Genomic DNA, 20,356 nt, shown 5'->3' with positions numbered 1-20,356 from the left:
AATGCTTTCATATCCCTATCCATCTATCTTTATAGAGACAGATCCCAACAGGATCTATCTACATATGCCTTCATACACCTGTATCTATCTAGATAGGATCTGGGGGAACGTCTGTTCACCAGAGCGCCCCAAGGGATGACGAGGTCGAACGGTCACAAACTCCTGCAAGACCGTTTCAGGCTGGACATAAGGAAGAATTTCTTTACTGTCCGAGCCCCCAAGTTCTGGAACAGTCTGCCAGCGGAGGTGGTTCAAGCACCTACATTGAACACCTTCAAGAGTAAATTGGATGCTTATCTTGCTGGGATCCTATGACCCCAGCTGACTTCCTGCCCTTTGGGCAGGGGGCTGGACTTGATGATCTCCTGAGGTCCCTTCCAGCCCTAATGTCTATGAAATCTATATCAGGGGTGGGCAATCATTTGGCTATCTGCCCATGATGAGCAGCGGCAGCCAGTGCTGGGTACTGAGAAGTGGGACCTGGGAGTAGGCATGCTCACTGCTGCTCAGGCCTGTGCTGGGGCTTCCCTTTGGCTTCTTCCCACCACCCCCACCCCCATTTCCCTGTGGGCCTGCGGTGGCCCAGAGGTGGCACTGGTGGCAGTGGGAAGTGTCATGTTTGAATTTTATTTGTCAAGTTAGAGTGCCGATGCCAGCAAACAAAAAGATCTGGTAGGATTGCAAACCATAAAGCCCCCACAATATTAGTGGCCTTTCTTTGCTGAAGGTAGCATTACAATTAGAGTTGGTTAAAAGTTGTTCTTCACACTTAGAAGACCTGGGCCAAATGAATAATGTATCTGGGTCAATTGATGTATCTAGGTCAAATGAATATGTGTCTAAGTCACAGGTGAAAAGTTGTAATTGGCAGTCAAAAAATCATCCCACTCTGGACACCAGGTGATTGGTCATTGCTGGCTGTAAATGAGGGCAGATTCCGCCATTGAGTGGAGAACTCTGAGCACACCAAGGAGACACAGTCAGCAGATTGACCACCTGCAGACATCTTCCCCGCCAGCCGTTCTTCATTTGGCGTATCTCGTTCACCGGTTCGTCTGATCATTTCGTCAAAGAGCTCTCGGAAGGTTGATCAAAGTGCATTCCCTTATATGAGCTGTTGACCAGTTCTGGGACTATTGAGTTGGGTAGCCGCACCTATCCTGGGCTTCGGCACCGGGGTAGAAAGCAAGGGCTCGGCTCAAGAACCCCGTGAACCAACAGACCTCTCTAGTTTGTTTTATATTCATGCACTGTAACTGAACGAAGCCAGCTATCCTGCCTATGCTATGACCATCTGTAGCGCGAGTACAATAAACCTTTGTTATAACCAATACACTTAAGTGACCTGACTCCTCCCCACCACTAATCCCCACCTGTCCGGTTATCGATCCCTTCTATGCCAAGCCGGTCGTGCCGACCTAGGCTCGCAGGTCAAAGGGTACGCCGGTTATGTGGTGCAACAGGGAGGAGCCACAGGGGTGCCCCAGCACTGGCTCCAGGCAGCCACAGCCAGAAGGTCCCTGGCAGCAGCAAGTGTGCCTGCCACCAGGTCATGCTTTTTCACAGTGCTCAGCACTGGCTGCCACTCATTGTAGGCAGGGGCACCCATCTCTGCCTCCCAAACTGTCTCACACCTACAGCACACCCCCACAGCTTATACCAGCTCCTGGCCTGTGCACCAGAAGCAGTGCTGGGTGAGTGCTGGCATCAGCTGTGGACACAGCTGCCAGGCTCCTGCTGGGGACCAGGGCATCTCCCTGGGTCCACAGGTGATGCTACTGCATCACTACACCAGCTGCAGTCCTGGGCAGGCATCCCAATCCCCAGCTGGAACTTGCTGGCAACATACACAGCTGATGGTGGTGCTGCTTCTGGTGCAGGCTGCGGAGATGGTGTAAGCTGCAGATGGGACCAAGATGTGCCTGCTTGCCTTGCACAATGCAGTAGCCAGAGCTGCCGGCTCCCCATGGACCAGATCCCGTGACTGCAGCTGCCTGGACCTGGGCTGAATACAATCAGTTGGCAGGCTGAATCCGGCCTGTGCCCCATGGACCATAGTTTGCCCACCCCTGATCTAAACCTATCTATAGATACCCATCTCCAACTCTTCCATCAGTTTTTAACTGAAAACATTCCAATTTTCCTTTTTGACTAAAAGTTGTTGAAATGGAAACCAGGTTTTCCTCTACTTTTTGACAAATTTTCTGAAGGAAAAAAAATCCCCATTTTACAACCAGCTTTAATTCACCCTGCATCAGGCTAGGTTTATAGACTGTTAGTAGAAATGCAAGATTAATTTTCAAAATATACACCTCTCATTAAAGAACATGCATAAAAAGTCACGGGGCCCTGCACAAAACCTGACTGCACACAGATTCAGTAGAAACCTCTAGTGCTGTGTTCCTGTCCACAGTCTGGCTGTAGGGCAACCTAATTCCCAATTCTAGTCATTAAAAGAGAAGATTCATCATCAGGATGAATTCTGCTGTGTGTGTCTCAGTCCATACAGTCAATCCAAACTTGAGGAGCTGTTCCTGTGTTTGGAGCAAGAATGAAGAGAGAAGCAGTAAGATCCAGAAAGAAGGGGGACCAACAAAACATGCCTATAGTTTGCTTTGCTTCCTCTCATTTTAATGAGATGGAAAGAAATCCTTGCATTATTGAAGCAGTGCCTGAGAAAAGCAGAAGTCTATGTCTGATCTTATTTTTGGTTGTATCCAATTTTTTATAGACAGGGAGCTTAAATTGCCACACTCTGTTGCATGGCTCTAGAGGCATTTCTGCTTTATGTCAGGATGTGCTAGGGAATACGGATGGGAAAATTCTCCCTTCAAGGAAGTCCTGCTCCATATGTGCCAAATGCTGAAAAACAGGACCATACCTATTGTTTGGCATGGACCATGAAAATGTGCAGTGCCACATTTAGGCACTCAACCATAGGTTTCCTCATTAGAGTGGCTACATTACAGATTTCTGTAAGCGGAATGGAAATGAGTGTGCAGTGTGTGTTTTCATGGCTCTCTAGTGTGATCTAATGCCCAACAGGATTTAGGATTATCTAATTCCCTTCCCATCACCCCAAGGAAAAAGGTATATTCTGACACACAGAACAACTGGGCTGGAGTACAGACATATATTATGACATTAGTTCATTTTGGGATGCCCATCATCATAACAAGCTGTGGGTTCCTAGAAAAACATGAACAGAAACAAAAACAAGGACAAGAGCTCTGCTGCAGGACTGCTCCTGGTATATGGTAGGGGTGTGAGAAGCAGGCCCTATTCGATTCAGATTCAGCCTGAATCAGGGACAGTGATTCAATTTGTTGGTTTGGATCACAGTCCCCAACTTGATTTGGCTGAATCCGAATCTGGAGATTCAACATGATTTGGAGAATCAGCGATTCGGACACAGGCACAGCTTTAAAAGTTTTTTCTACATATCTTGAGATAGCAGGTGCGGCTTGTGATCGCTGTAATGCTGGGGTGGATGGAGCGTCCCACCAGAGTGTGGGGGGGAGGGCGCTCCATGTGTTCACTGGCGAACCACAAAGTGGACTGGAAGTACTTCCAGTCCACTTCAAGTTCTGCCAGGGAGCATGCAATGGGCCCCCCCACTCCCTGTCTCAGCAATTGGCTGCAGGCGGACCTTGGGTGCCCCCCAAACCCAGGAAGCACCTGTCACCAAGCTGGGAGGTGGGCACAGGGGCCCCCCTGCGTGCTCCCCAGCAGAAGCTACAGTTTGGGGTAAATCATCCAACAGAAAGAATTCTCCCAGCCCTAAACTTCATACTCTCATGCTTATACCTTCAAGGATAATGTGAGACCTCTGTAGGAGAAAATCTACCACGACCACCAATTCATTTTCAAGGTCTCAGCATTCTAGGACACCATCTTCCATCTCACATAGCTAGGGACCTACCTAAAATCACAGTTGAAGTTTGTGGCATGATGGCATCTTTAAAATTTTGCTTTTTTCAGTGCATGCCCAATGCACTCCCACTGCATGGCTGAGGGGCAAAAACCATGCCATAAACTGCATCTCAGCCACTCAGCAAAGGTGGGAGGGCACATGGCAAAGAGAGAGAGATTAAAGGCATTTCAAACTTCCACTATTATTTAGATAGGTCCTTATGCACAGCCTACATTCTTTGTTCATATATGCATGAATAAATTGGTTTGTATTAAAAACATGTCATTCAAATACCTGTACCAAACAATCCAGGTCAGACTGAATAACATTATTTAAAATTGCACCAATTTGTCAAGGCCAAATTTTATTTAGTCTTCCAGATTGCTGATAGAGAAAGAATAGCACTCGGCCAAGCACAGCTAGAGCTCTGTGGGACTCCTCTACAAGTAAAGCTGGCATGGGATGATACCTCATTTAAAATTCCCTTGAGATAAATCGAGCTTTATTCCAATTAATCTGGGCAGGGCTGAATTTCATATATAAATATATTTTACCAGCTATATATTTTCCTTGAGTACTTATAAGGTAAGTATGTAATAATAAACATTTTAAAGGAAGGGAAAAAACAATGCAAGTGTAGATTTAAGTTAAAAACAAAAACCAAAAAGCTATAGAAAAATTGCAAGTTAAATACAATACAAAGTTTATTAAAAATAGGTTGCAAGTGAAATACAGTAGAAATGGGAAACTACAGCAGTTTTGATGTTTTTCCATAATAATGCACAGACAAATATGAAAAGCACTTTTACACATATTCACACTTGACCCGAATGCCCAATAGCGGCCAAATCCACTCAACTGAAGGTTATATATAATTTTTGCTAAGCCTTTTTCAGAGTCTAGCAGCAACAGTATTTCAGCCACAGCATAAAGGATTTTTTTTCCCTGAAGGAAAAAGTATTTTGTCACTGTAAGGCTGCTAGTGTTCTCGAGATAAATTGGGAGAGGCTTGCTTTCCTGATTAACAGACATAGCAAGCATGCAAATCCTTCATTGACACTTTGAAGGAGTTTAATCTTCTACTTCATATTTAACAGGTGAACTGGTAAAAGCACACTTTCAAATAAGAAACCTGAAATATGTAAAAAATATTTACACTCCAATTTCATTAACTTGCATTTATTTATCATACAACTCTTATTAAAAGTGATTTCTTTTCTAAGGCAGTGAAAGTCTACCCCTCTGTATTTGGAAGTGTGCAGAATTCCCTAAATATATATTTATAAGAGAACAATATGATACAGAAAAATCATCTAAAGCCAGGCTCAGGCTTTGTCAAATAGAAAATTTGTTTGGAATCACAATATATATTGTCTCAACATCACACAACGAAAAACAAACTGAGGAGGTCCTCATCCCAAACATCAGCCACATATGCATAGCTGAAGAAACAACAGTGGGGGAAAAAAGATGATCAAAAATTTAAAATTAAATAAGGCTATTATAGTGTGAGAAATTAGCTTGAACTGCCAAGCAGATTCTTTACAGAACAGGAAGCAAGTAAAAACTAGATAAATTAAAAGAGCTTGACTAGCACTACTTTCTTCACATGAGTAGTGATGGTTTGCAATTAACACACTTAGTCAAGCCATCTCCCTGATACATTCCATTCACAGCCAGCATTATCGTATTTCTTTCACAATTCGGTCTTCCTTTTTGTTACACCATTTTACTTCACTGGAAGTAGTAGGTTGCTTAACCATACAGCAACCTCCATCAATGACATCCATGTCTAGTTGCCAATATACTATTTATCCTATCCTCCTTGGAAAAAAAAACATGCATCAGTTAACCTAGCTTTGGAATTTTAAGTATTACCCCTGACTTCAACACTTAATCTTTTGGTCCTAGCTATATCAGGGCCACTAAAGTAGCTTGTAATCTATTGCTTGTTATATTCTGAAATTTCCACATAGTACAAAAAATCCCGAGGTGTCTCATCTCCACATGTTCTTAAAGGAGGTTTGAATACCAGACATTTCATAATATGATGGGGATGTATGCACATATGTGCTTTTCCTTGGCTATGGATAACAAGTTCCTATTTTGCATCTGTTTACACCCAACAAAATCTACAGGATTAGAATTGTTTTATGCCAAGATTTTAACCAGGGAACTCCAATGCTAGGCAATAAGGTTTTTCACTGATATGTTAACCGTTTGCATGAACAGCATACAGTATATTATAAATCTGTATATAAAACTTAAGTCTTTTTTAAGACAACCCCAATATTGGCTTTTAGGGCAACCAACCTACAGAAATCAATAGCTAGTGCACAGATTTAGACAGTTCAAGCTATTTTCACTCTCTCTGCTCAGCAGCTAAAACAAAGTGTGTTTGTAAAGGACCAGGAAACAGAACTCATCTTAGACAAGTGCTACTTGGTCTGGTGCAGAAAAAGTTAACTCCCCCCCCAAAAAAAAAGGAAAGGAAAAAAAGTTACCTTCACGTGATTCATATAGTTAGAATTGTACAGTGCTTTAAATGTATAAACCACAAACTCTTGGTAAAGTAAATCAGTTTTCTTGCTATTGCAACATCTCTAAATTTCAATTAACAGTCTGAGTTATAGAGGAATCAAACTCACTCTTTACAGAAAATACCCTCCTTCCTGTCTTCTAAAAGAGCCCCTGTGCCCCACCTCATTCTCTTAGAGACTTTTCCATTACATGAGATAAGGTGCCTTTTGTCTTATTTTGTGTTTAGTTCATTTTCCAGTTCCATTAATTTCCTAGAAGCCTTTACTTTATTGGATACATCCTGGCCCTGTGAGAAAAGACGTTGGCGTTCTCTGAACGTCAGGTTCTCTGGTGCTCCAGGTACATCAATATCTTGACTGGAAGAAAAAAAACACATTTGTTACAAGGTCTTGTTTTACATTTTCTTTCATTTAAAAGCTTAGGCCAGATGACTTATCCAACAGTACACCTGCCTAACTAATGGACGTTTAGGTTCATGTTTTGCAAGGCTTGTTAGCGCCAACAGTACCGGTACAATCATTTAGATGAGCCAATGCGGTCACTGACAACCTTCTCCAATTGTCAGACACATGGACGAAATCAACTGCTACTCTGCATACTTCGCAAGGCCTAAGGGGGTAAACAAAGACCCAGCCATGTTACCAATATTGCTGAGACATGCTTTTATCAGTACTGCTCAGACTGGCTTGGCAAGCAAAATTAGGTATACTAACTTGTGCCTCTATGCATTACACTAGGCCTTCTGCTGGCACAGAAGTGTCATAGAAGCCCCATATCTCTATCTGACATTGCTCTACTGGCAGAAATCTAAAATGTGGATGTGGCCTAAGCTCTTCAGTCTTTCCCCATCTTCATCCTTTGATATTACCTAACTCTCTGGTTGACTATTTCCATCATCTTCTTTGTGGACTCTAAGATACTGTTGTTCTGTTGGTGTCCTCTTCCCACCTGTGCTTGCCTGTACACCTGGAACACTGTTTTTGATCCAATCAACTATACTGTACTATGGCTCAATGTCTTGGCTCCATTTTGTGTACTTTAGAAAGTGTACAGTAGCTGCTGTAGCTCCTTTGCACCAGACAAGATGCAAAGGACTAAGCTACATGTCTTGTACTTTTGCAACTTCAATATAACAGCTAAGTTAGCCATACATGTATGTACAGTGCATACAGAAGTCATTAGCTGTGCTAGCCTACAGACAGAAGCTACGGCAGGTGGCACCTTAGAGATTAAGTGGTTCAGAAGCTAAGAATCCCAGGCTGTTGCCTAACAAAAGCCCATGCCTCTATGAAGCCATTAGTATCTAAGGTGCCAGCCTGCCCTACCATACACATGTACTATGCAAATTGTTAGCTACATTGGGTCATTTTCTAAGCACCCAAAAAGACCAGGGCAGACCTGCAAATCATCAAGCCTGGCTGAAGGAGTAAAAAATTAGCTCAGTCAGTACCAGCTGAGTTCACTACTCTAAAAGAAGTACTTCAGATAACCAGAAGTATGCAAGAAGTGTTGTATAAAACCAAGATCTATTCTGTAATAATCTGAGATATTCCAGAACAAATTCCAGAACTCCTTAAAATGTCCTGCTCATTTTTAAAGCTCTTCCTCTGAAAATCTCTTTTCTAGATTTAGAGGACCATTGGAAGTCATTAAGCTGGGAGAAAAATGTTTCATGTATGTGAGTAGGATTAAAAAAAAGAATCCAGAAATCAACAGCTAATGAATACAAATAAAACAGTAAACCTGCACAGTATAGCTTTATTTCACCTTCTAGATCTTTTTTCTCTTGGATCCCGATAAAGTTCCTGGGCTCCAACAGTTGCTCCTGTAGATCCAGTGTAAGAATTTGGTCCTTATTTAAAAAAAAGAGTGAAAAATAACAGTTGAAGGAAATTTATTGCCAGATATAAAGCTTTCAGGTTTACTTTCAAAAGGTGCAGTGCTCTTCAAAGAGAAACTCTTGTAAATTATTCCTATACTGTTAAAAAGGGCTGAAAAAGTGTTAAAGAGCCTGTCGAAATTGCAAGAATAATTATTTCTTTCACAGACTACTTTTGTTTCACAAATAAAAATTAAGGGTAAAACGTGCATTATATTTAAAACAAACCATGAGATAAACAACTTTATAAGCATTTGATATCTTAAAGTTTATTTATTATAATGCAGAAATGCAAGATACTTAAAAGGGGGCTAAAGAAAAGACCTATAATGCAACCTACACTTTTTCTGCAGGGCTCGTCATGTTAAAACTAACATTTACAGCTATGATAAGTGTAGCCCACACATCTGAATATCCTATTATGACAATTCCTCTACTCAGATTAATCTTTTAGTTAGGTTTTGAAAATATTTGAGAACTTGGTAAACTGTACTACCAAGTATGACTCTTAATCTCCCATTTCTGTGCTTCTCTGTTTTGCATGCAAACACCTTGCAGCACTGCACCTTTGGATTTAGTTCAGACATTAAGATACATGGATTCAATAGAAACTATAAGTACACTCCAAAAGATCACAAGACTAAACAAATTTAATCCCAATCAACATTTTTTTACATTAGAGTCAGCTTTTAATTATGCTTCCTCTCAATTATCTGTATCATTAGGCAGCCAGTCAAAATAACTGTCAGTATGATTCTCAAATTTGTTTTCAGATTTCCATTTTTGGTCCCTTGACATTGTAAATGTAATGTCTTGTGAACTTCCTTCTACAGGAAGAAACTTATTCTTACTCTTCTTCCACAGGTAAATTTTGAACTTCAACTAATTAGAAGATTAAAGTTTGGGGGGAATAAAAAATAACTTGTTCGTATTTCTCTGCCAGATCAATTTAACAAATATATTTATTAGAGGCCACATGTATGTGTGGATTAGACAAATATTTTTAGCTATAAAGTTGCAACACAAATCACATAAAAAACATAACTGAAATGTTTTGAAGAAATAAGTAACTGTCTTGTTCAGCCCAAGATACCATTTTTGACTACTAGCATCCATCTAACTTTGAGGTCATACTTGCGTCTGCCTCATTAAAACTGCTCAGACTCTCAGTCCCAAAGTAATGGAGCCAGTTTTTTAAAATAATCCTTTAGGCAAACCAGTGGAAGAAGGTGGGAGAGTGCAGTTTGCAGAAGCATGGTCTGTCTACCAGTCTTAGCATTCATAACAGAAGAGCTATAAAGGACAGTAATGTTATAGGGCTAGTGAGATGGAAATATGACAAGCAGCATAGTGAATCTACATTTTGTGCAAATGGCTTTGTATGTTACACAGGCAGTCTTCATAGATGCTAGAGCAATCAAGTGAACTATTTAGCCTGTTCCTATAGTTTTTTTAAAGTATGAATAAAAGTACTCAAAATGCTTTTTTATGCATAAAGATTATTACAAGTGAAGTGTCATAGTGCTGTGTTCCCTTTCCCTTTTGACTTGCAAACTGTCCTCTTGACTATTTATTGAAAAACAAAGCATCATTAAAATGTGTGTCACCTTCTTGAGGTTCCTCTTTTCCTTTAATGCATGAAAAACCAGAAGAATGTAAGATTGGAAAATATAATTAAAGGGCAAGGGTTTTAGTGTTTTACAGATAGACAGGAGTGCATTAGGGATGATTAGTGAATAGCAATTCTAGTTACTTAACTTATTCTTATGGAGGCTTCAAAGTGCCAAATAAGCAAAAGGAATTTACAGCATTCTTTAAGCTTATATGTAAAGATACAAAACCTGGTTTTATACCTAATCCCAAATTAGCTGCAATTGACAATTTCAAGTGCAGAAAAAGGAAAAGGTACTTTAAAAAGATAAAAGAAATACAATATCATTTGCCATATTTAAATAAGCTTACGTTGATTACAAAGCTGCTTTCCTTCGGCTCATATTAATTTGAAACAACAGCTATATGTGGGTCTCAGCAGCTTGAGTCCAACTGCTTCTAATGTGGAACCACATTTGCAAAAAAAGTAATAGTTACTTTCCCTTCAGTAACTGCACTTTTTCATGAGGCTATAGTAAGTACAGATCCCACTGTAGATGCTCACAAGCATGCATATCAGACTTTTTAAGTCTTCTCAGTGCCTGCATGTTTTTCCAGGGCCACTTTGTCCTGTGTAATGACAAAGGGTTAGGCAGCTACAATACTTCCTCAGAACACCCAAATTAAAAGGAAGCAGAAGTCAAGGAAAGTAAATTGAGTTTGTCTTCAAAACTAGTTGAGAAAAGGATGAGTCTGGCAGTATGAAAAGCGGGTCAGACACTAGCCAAATTCCACTTTGCTGCCTCATTTTTCTCCAGGCACCGAGGGACAGTAATGGCCACTCGGCCTTTTTGCCACTGATGAGGAGTAGAAAGCAGCACTGACCTAAGAGAAGGACCCAAGGGATACCGCTACTCAAAAATAATCTGATTTCGTGTTCACAAACTATGTCCACACTTATCCACATGGACACACTGAAGAGAAGAATAAATACGTTACACATTTTCTCTTAACTGGTCATGAAGTCCAAATTTTAACAATGAACTTCAGTCCATGTTAACTTCCAAGGCTGAGAACAGTTAAAAGAAAAAAATCTAGTGCTCTCAGAATGCTGCATGTTGTTGAAATTAATGAAATTAAATTGTTAATTAGGCTTTTATTTACCACTGTAATTGCTTATTTGTATTATAAAGGGGAAGAGGAGATGGAAACATGGCGAATGTGGGAACTGAGGAGGAACTGAAACTAAGGCATTTTGATGGAGATTAAGCTATTGCTTTCAGTTATAAGGTAACCTGTACTACACAAAGCAGAAATATTGTGACCACTGGAAGCTCCCTGGAATATTGTTTGTATTGTATCTGAGCCCCCAAGGTTACCATGGACTTGACTGATTAAGAATTACAAGCATACGAAGACCCTTTAAAGCCATTTGCACACATTTTAGTTAGAAAAAGAATCCCTTTCGTACTAAAAAAAAAGAGGGCAGAAGATAAGCTCCCACCATTAACCAACCAGAAAATATATTTCTTATGTTCATGGAAGACATGTATAGAAGCCATAAGCACACAGTGGTCAACCAAATAAACAAGAAACAATTATTGGAAGGTACAAAATGAAAGCCAAAACCAACAGTACTTTCAAATGGTCAAGTAACAATTAATCAAAATGATTTTTTCCTTCATAATCTGAAACATGAGATTTTTTTTTTTAAATCAGTTTGGCAAAGAATAAAGAAATTTGACAGATTATAAGACAGGGTTGTCCAACTTCTATGGAGCTGGGGGCTACTACCCCAGAAGCCACATCAGTGAGAGGCATGGGCCTCAGGGCCACCCCCCATCACTTGCTGCCCAACATGCCCCCTCTCTCCCCTCAAACTCCTGCACTATGTGTGTGAATAGTGCCCTCAACCCCACTCTTCGCAGTATGGACACGGGCAGTGGCCACCTTTGCTTTACTGCTGCACCACACAGTGAGCTGTGCCTCCCCACCTCCTGGGGCTTGAGCAAGAAGCAAAAGCTGAGGGAGGGAGGGGGAACCTAGAGACCCCAGATGCAGCAGTAGCCCAACTGACAGGGAGAGCAGCTGTCTGGCAGGAGCCCAGGGTCTGCATGATAACGCCCCATGGGCCGCACGTGGCCTGCGAGCCACCAGTTGGACAGCCCTGGATTCAAACATCTACAAAATAAGAGAATTCACACGGACGTCAGAATTTTCAGTTAAATCACCACAGTAAGAATATAGTGATTATATCTACAAACACCAGAGTGGGAAATGTGCAGACAGGTTTGTAGAGAAAGAGACTTATTTCATTGTTAATCTCTACCTTTCGAGCTGCTGGGATGGAAGAAACTTGGTTTGTGTGGTGGGGGTGGGGGCTGACTTGTTTTGGTGATAGTACTGTTGGCATTGACAGAGGGTGGCTGGAATGAGTTGGAAAGAAAGATGCCATCTGAAACTGGGTGCGGCTGGCGGGAGGGCTGCTGTGGCTTAAGGGTGGCAGGAGGAAGGTCACCATAAGATTTTCTTGTGCTGGAGTACTTATCCTGACCTGCTAGATTGGAATCCTCCTCCTCCTCATCATCATTGTATGCAACAAACTTGGCAGTATAAAGCGTGTCAGGGGAGAGGACCTGTGTTTTGAGGTAAGAGGTGTTTCGCTGAGGTGGGGGAGGAGGAGCATTAGATGAAAGGGTTGGGGGTGGGAGCTCATATTCCCGTGGAAGTGGAGGTCTGTACAGACCAGGCTCATCAGATTCCAGTAATCTTCGGTCTGCCTCATCATGCTGCCTGCGCCTTTCAGCTTCCAAGCGACTGTAATACCCTTCTTCCTGTCGCCTCTGTAGGTCCACAGGAAACAAAAGCAGTTGTCAGAAAACAGAGGACATTTACATACAGGATAGACGTAATTTTTCCTCCACAAAGTAGCGAACAAATTTTTCTTCCTTCTTCTCTAGCAATAAGCATTGAAGCCATACCTAATGGTATACAGAATACATTTGCTATAGTAAAAAATGACCAAATGGTCTTGTAACAATGTCAATTTTGAATTATTTCTAGACTCGCTACATACTTGAAGCTAATAGTGTACTTGTGTCCAAAGTAAATAACCTATATTTACTAATGACATTCTCCCTTCACTGATATTAAAAAAGTAATAGTATACATAGAATTTAAAGGAATGTCAAATCCCAGAATTTCACACACTGATAAAGTAAATATTCACCAAAACAGCAGAAGTCTAAGAGTTAGAAAAAATGACTACGAACTTTGTCAGAATACAACTGTGCTTTCTCTCTACTGAAGAGTAGGTTAATCAAGAACTTTGGAGTTGACTAACAGTGCAAAAACATTAGTAAAATATCTTTTATAGAATCATAGAAAAGTAGGGCTGAGAGGGACCTCCAGAGCTCATCTAGTCCAGTAGTCCCCTTGCATGAGGCCAGATCATCCCTTTCCAAACCATCCCGTATAAATCCATTACCCAACCCAAGAGCAAAATTACAGTGTCAACCCAGACAGTCACAAGACATAACACCCTAACCTGCCACAGGTAAAGCAGGAGAACCACACTGGTCAACGTCCTGCTGCTCCAAAACAAGTTATTGCATGGACAACCTTAAGGTCCTGCAATTTAATTGTTTTTATTAAAGCATATTAATTTATTTAAAATAAATTTATAAAAAAAATTTTTTATAAAATCCTAAAAAACAGGATTTTAAATCCTGTCGTTAATGACTCTGTTGAAGCATCCCCTGCAAATTCTCAGAAAAATATCATGCCCTTACTGTTTCTATGGGGCCACAATAAAACTCACCAGAGCTGTCCAACTGGCAGTGCAAAGAGGGGTTAACAGGCAGTCTCTTGGCTCCCACCTGGACACTACAGCTCCCTGCTCCAGCTGCCACCACAGCTGGTGGCTTGGGACCTTCTTCCTCCCCTTGGATTTTGCTGCCCGACTTATTAGGGGGTAGGGAGGGTTGCCTGCAGTGCCATGTGAGGCAAGGTACTGCACCAGGGCAGTGGGAGGAGGTGCCTGCCCTCCTGCATAGTGGAGTAGGAGCATCTGCCCACTCAGCCAGAGGAGCACCTGTCCATCTGCAATGCAGGTGGGAGTATTTGCCCAGTTGCATGTGGTACAGTGGGCTGGGGGGCACTTACCTGTTCATGTCTATGAACAGTGTGCAGTCCTTACTTTTGCAGCCCATAGGGCATGTGGCCCCTGGCTGCTTGCAAGCTGAATAGCCCTGATCTATACTGAGGGTTGGGCAACCCTAAAAATCAAACAGGTGTAATAATGCACAGTACTACACTGCTATTTTACTTCTATCATCTCTGGACCTGCTGGGTACCCCTACCATAGGCAGACTGATGTTCAGTTCTGGGCGCTGCACTTCAAGAGGAATGTGGCTAGCATTGAGAGGGTCCAGATGAGGGCCACTCAATGGTCAAGAGAGGCTACAGGATCCAAACCTATTCAGCCTCCACAAGAGAAGGCTGAGAGGGGATCTAGTGGCCATTTACAAACTCACCAGGGGGGACCAGCAGGAACTGGGGGAGGCTCTGTTCCCCCAGGCACCACTCAGGGTTACTAGGAATAACGGCCACAAATGGTTAGAGAGAAGGTTCAGGCTGGACATCAGGAAACATTACTTTACAGTTACGGCTGCCAGGCTCTGGAATGGGCTCCCAAGTGAGGTGGTGATCTCTCCTACCTTGGGGTCCTCAAGAGGAGGCTGGACAGATATTTGGCTGGGGTGTTATGACCCCGCCACCCGTTCCTGCCCAGGGTAGGGGGTTGGACCTGATGATCTGTTTAGGTCCCTTCCGACCCTAAGCACTATGGTACTAAATTTCCCTTCTAATTTTTCAATTTAAAAGGCTTTTATGGTTCTGTAACAAAGATGTTCAATTCTGGACTGACATCTCTCAGACCTGTATTACCTGCATACAGACTTATTTTGTAATTAAGGGAGCCTGATCCCATCAACTCTTGCGGTGGCTGGGAACAAGACATCTTTTTCTCCTGTATAAAGGCTTTGTAGCACTTAGATGTCAATGAATTTTCGGCTATCAGGTACACCACGGTCTCTGCTAAAGACCAAATTTGTCAGTCATGAAAAGTTGCTGTTCAGCAACTTAAACAACACTCCAGTGAGAAATGGAAAAGATCTACTGATCAAACTGAATCTACCCTCCACCAGCTCAAAACTATTTCCTCTGATATATGCCTCAATACTCTGGGGCATCTAGTTACAAGCGACCCAAATGATGGATCTGTTACCATTTCCTATGTTTTCTTCCGTTTTTCACTGGTGCATTGTTTTCTATATCACTGAAGAGATCTAGAACTTGTTATTCTTTTCTTACCGCATCTTTCCAGCAGGTGCTCCTCTAAGTATTAAAATATCCTTTCCCTTCTTCTAAAAATTGCAATTTCATTAGTGTTCCAGGTGTTAACAGGAAGAAATAAAACTGTCACTTCTCTGGTGCAGTCAAATATTTATGCCACAAGTATTAAGTCTCAATAAGGGGATATATCTTCTAAATACATTATGGCAAGCTTCTCAAAATGTATACATAGAATTTCAAGGAATGTCAAATTCCACATTTTTGAAGTAAACTTCAAAATCTTAGTGATCCAATTTTCCAACACAACAACATCTACTATAATCAAACTTCCTGCAGGAAAGAGCCAAATTCTAATTTTGTTTTTTTTCCTGGTTCTAACAAATGTACTAAAAATATAAAAGAACATTTCCTCCACCATCGCCATCTCTGAGTCCTATAAAACTGTTTATGCCAAAGCAAAAACATACAAAGTCTTTAAGTCTACTAGATCAAGAAAAGTCATTTTTGTGTTTCTGCTTCCAAGAACAGAATTTCAGTGAAGTGTCATAAGGTCACCAATATAGCATACAGTCATAGTCTCAATTACTAGTATGCTCATTAGGTCAATCACTATCAAAGAACATGGAAGTGTCCCCAAGGGACAGAGGAAACCAAGAAGCCAAGGTAGAGAAGGCTCTGAAGGTAAATTCTAGCAGAAACAGCTAAGCTCAGAGGGAAAGTGGAAGCTTAGGTGTCTGCTGAATTATCAGTGAATTCCAAGCCAGTAAATGATGGTCTTGAATAGTAATTTAGGTTCTGCATTTTATTTTGGATGGGACAAGGACTCGGGCCATGAATGTTATTGTTTTGTTAATGTATTCACCTCCCCCTCCCCCAAAACCAAATTGTTAGTGGTCAGGCTAAGCAGTTGAAGCCTACAAAGAATCCTTGCTGCACTCAGAAGACCATAACCTTTTCTTCAGCCTCTCTCTTGGTTCGCTCCTCCTCCTGTCGCCGGCGCTCCTCTTCTTGCCTGGCCCTATCTTCTGCTTCTCGTTTACGCATCTCTTCCAACTGCTGCTGTCGTCGGCGCTCCTCATCCTGTAACTAACAAAAACATGCCTTAAATTTTTTTTATAAGTTCAACTTCCCCTAGATATGAGAGAGTGTGCGCGTACACCTTGCTCATGTAAACAAGTCCAATACCACATACTATTTTGCTGATACATTAAATCAACACTACTTTCCACTGTCCAGCAGTGATTAAGTACACTATGTTTTGCTTGAAAGTTTCTAAAAACAAAGCCTAAACAAACAGAAACACCACACACCGAATTTCTAATTGTGGCACATAAAGGACAAGAAAAGCATAGGAAGGAATTTACTGGTTTCTTTTCACTGCTTGACAGTGCTGCAGCTGTACTCAACCAGAGAGGATTTTAGGAGGCAGGAGATTTGACAGCATCTCTCAGGCTTTATTTCCCATTACATCTGGAATTACGGACAATTTTATAATGCACCTAAAAAGGAGCTGGATTCCATTAAAAACCATCTACCATGCCAGTATTGCTGTAAAAATGCACAGCGACTCCCTACTCTGGTACAGTACCTGAAATCAGAAAGTGACTGAGGCACGACTTAACTTTCCAGACTACCTCAGTAACGGACTTATTTCAGTTACGTGAAATCAAACACTTGGAATCAATAGCTCATAATTCCAACAACCAATTCGTTTTTCACTTTGCATTAGGATGAAAGCATTGGAAAAATCATGACATCAGTAAAAATCTCAATCAATTTAAGTAACAGGCTTATGCAACATGTCTACAAATATTCTTGAAGATAAAAGAACCCTATACCCCACCCCTCAGACATGCAGATGTCCACTAGGAAAATGGACAATGAGGCAAAAAAGATGAGGATGCCTGAATGACACAGTTCACAGACTAATGTCTAGTAGCTAGACAGAGCTGTAAGAGCTATCAGGTAAGCAGGACGATCCATCGGAAAAATTAGCACCACTCCAAATATGTCTGTATAGGTTCAGTGAATTTGTCTAAGACCTGTCTATGATGGCAAGTGTAATTATTGGGATAACAATTGAGTAGAGAAATTACCTGGCACTTGCATGTGAATCCATTTCTTATTGCTATGAATTTTTTTAAACTGAACACAAGATTACCTTGATTTTACTTGTTTTTAAAAGATGTTGTGATCCGTTTATGTAGTTTACTGCTAAATATATTCAGCCTATTCTTAACCCTAACCAAATGTTTTATGCACGTTAAGCAGTCACAGAAGTAGCTGGACAATTTAAATATGAAACCATTATATTTCTGAGGGGAATCTCCATGCAAGGGTTTTGATTTTTTCCTCCCCATTTTCCATTAGAATATATAACTCTCATTAACATGGAGTAGAAGAGATACACGCATATGAAGACCACCCCCTTATTCTACTGGGTACATCTCCATACTGCCTGAAAGCATCCTAATTTTACAATATTTTTTCTTAATCTTGACCTTTGCATTGTTCCAGAAAACTGTAATTGCCTTGTACATTTCTTACCAAACTGTACAGCCATACATTTCTTACCAAAAATTTTACTTAACATTTGAAAGACCCCCCCAACAATATTCCATTAAAAATGACCTTGTTGTAAACAGTCAGTTTTGCATTTACATGATTTTTTTCTTAACTGTTTTTGTCACTAACATGCTTCCCAAACTGAAATTACTTACATGTTTCTGGTTTACTAGATATTACATAGCACCCTTTATAGAAGCCTACCGTCTCGTTTACCCTTACATGTCAACTGATTACAAGTTTGCATTTTAAAGCTGAGAATGCCTCCAATTTTATGGTCAAAATACATTAAGTGTACGAGTCCTTAAAGAACTTTTAATTGAATTTTCAATATAAAGCAAGTCAATGTTTAAATGAAATAAAAATTACTCTTTATATAGGCAGGCGTTTGAGAAATATATACATATATGTCAAAGGATGCTACATACGCACGCCAGTTATAAGAAATTAATTTCTCATTCTAAAGGAAATCTCTTTTGTAGTTCTTGGCTCAAGACTACACAAACATAAAATAGAAGGCTTAATGTATTCAATTATATCAAGACAGAAGGGAAGAAAACTACCGTTATTAATTAAAAACTCTTTAAAATAAGCTCTTTTCCCCTACCCTTAATTTTTTTTTAAATACAAGTCTCCACTTTACATATTCTTATTTTTTAAAAGATGATATAGAAGGAGAGAAGTGAAAAATCCATAGAAAGAGACTGAAATAATACAGATATATTTTGAGTGGAAAGTAAGTACAAGATATTGCGAAAGTATCGAGAAATCCTTCACTGTTTAAAGCACCTTAGGAAAAGGCGTTCGAGCGAAACGATACAAAGTGAACTATAAAAGTAAAAGGAGGTGAAAAGAGGACAGCCTGAAGTATAACTTCTTGAGATTGTAAATGAACACACCTAACCAGAAAATGAGAATAAAAAATACACAACCTGCCAATTTGGGAACTGATGTCAACATGCTAACTATAATAATTTGGGAGAGAACACTGCACCAGGTTGGAATGGCCCAGCCAGATCAGAGGCAGTTTTAGGCCTATATCCTAGAAAACAGGCCAAGAATGATATATAAGGCTTAAGTGGGAGACGACTGAGGGACCACTATAGGAGGACACTGTCCCTTATGCCCCAGACAACTAGCTTCTATTTAGCAGCCGTCACACAGATGAAGAAAGGGCTGTTGGGTTGTCAAAGCATGCCATACTGCTTGAAGCAATTAGTTTTTGTGATCATATACAATGGCAATGCTATACTAACCCTCAAGCGGGGAGTGAAATCAACTCAACTGCTGAATTTTCAAGACAGTATAAGGAAAATATATAACCACTAGTCCCAGTTATATCCAAAGGACTCTTGCAATCGCACCACCATAGATTAGTTCGAACATCTTAAACATAAGGCTTTTCTAAACCAAATTATTACATTTTTATTTTAGAAATTTGTCTTGCCTCCATTCTGTCTCACTACAAGGGACACCCAACAACATACTATTGAGACCTGCAGTACTGCTCAAGAGACAAGGAGGACACATTCATTACATGTAACAAATATGAAAACACAAGTTTGCTCTCCTTTCAGTGCTTTTGCCAAAGTATCATGTTTACCTAGTAAAATACAGAAAAAGCAGTTCTTCAGATGCCTGTGATACATCACTGCTGTGATGCGATAAGCATGAATTTAGCCAGCAAGCGCAAGGTATCGAGTGTGACATGCTTATGAACAAAATATGCAGCCTTAACAGATCATCTATCTAATTTTGAATTAGACAGCCTAGAACTCCCTCACATGACAACGCAAGGGGGAAAAAATAAAATCTGATATATTAGGAGATGGGCTTTATTCATGAAATAGCTGGTGTGCACATGGCTTTAAAATTCTAGATACTAACAATGCTCAATCAGGGACAGGAACATTTTTTCTAAGTTATAAGATTTGATATTTATCTTTATACAGCCACTTATGGCAGGAGATAAGTTGCTTATTTTAACTGGGTTAAAATCAATAATGGCCTATGGAGCTTAAAAGAAAAAGTATAATAAAAGGTGACAATTAATTTTCATTAAATATGTTCAGGTCATCTTAAAAAACACAACAGGTCCCCTACAGATTAACTCTCCTGTAGAAGTCAGACAGCTATGCATGTATACATGGATGGGGTAGAAAGACAAGAAAATGTAACTTAGATGGCTAAATTTCAGTATTGTTATTCCCAAGCACTTAAAATATGCCAAGACTCAAGAACTCATGGTAGTTTAAAAGCGATGAAAACTAGAAGTAAATATATAAAAATAAATCTTGGACTTGTTTAAACTGCCTTTTGGCTTTTAGCCATTAGAATTAATATTTTCAAGCTCTTTTTCAGAATAACAAGGAATAGAGACTTGCTTTTTAAAAATTAAATCTGACATTAATCACAAATCATGTGACTCCAAGAACTGGGGATTTAAGAAACACATCAAATATCATAAGCTTCACGGTAAAGGAAAAAAAAAAAAACCAAAAACTAAGAAGTTG

The 20,356-nt window shown here is 40.4% G+C and overlaps 1 protein-coding gene across 21 annotated transcripts in view; it reads right to left on the bottom strand.

The window, feature by feature from the left end:
- Positions 1-4,598: 4,598 nt before the first annotated feature.
- Positions 4,599-20,356, bottom strand: part of AFDN (afadin, adherens junction formation factor) — a 200,573-nt gene continuing 184,815 nt past the window's right edge. For 8 of the 21 annotated variants that reach the window (XM_090042962.1, XM_090042917.1, XM_090043076.1 and 5 more), the window contains 4 exons: positions 16,230-16,364; positions 12,253-12,766; positions 8,222-8,306; positions 4,599-6,810 (listed from right to left, as the gene is read on the bottom strand). In XM_090042962.1, coding sequence (XP_089899088.1) covers positions 6,666-6,810; positions 8,222-8,306; positions 12,253-12,766; positions 16,230-16,364 — 879 coding nt within the window. In that variant the 3' untranslated portion in view covers positions 4,599-6,665. The remainder of the gene's footprint in view (positions 6,811-8,221; positions 8,307-12,252; positions 12,767-16,229; positions 16,365-20,356) is intronic. The other 13 variants (XM_090042999.1, XM_090043006.1, XM_090043015.1 and 10 more) reach the window with 4 other exon arrangements.

Source organism: Crocodylus siamensis, chromosome 1, assembly GCF_052110815.1.
Source record: "Crocodylus siamensis isolate JL-2025a chromosome 1, ASM5211081v1, whole genome shotgun sequence".
Taxonomy (NCBI): Eukaryota; Metazoa; Chordata; order Crocodylia; family Crocodylidae; genus Crocodylus; species Crocodylus siamensis.
This window is presented reverse-complemented; position numbering and strand designations above follow the sequence as displayed.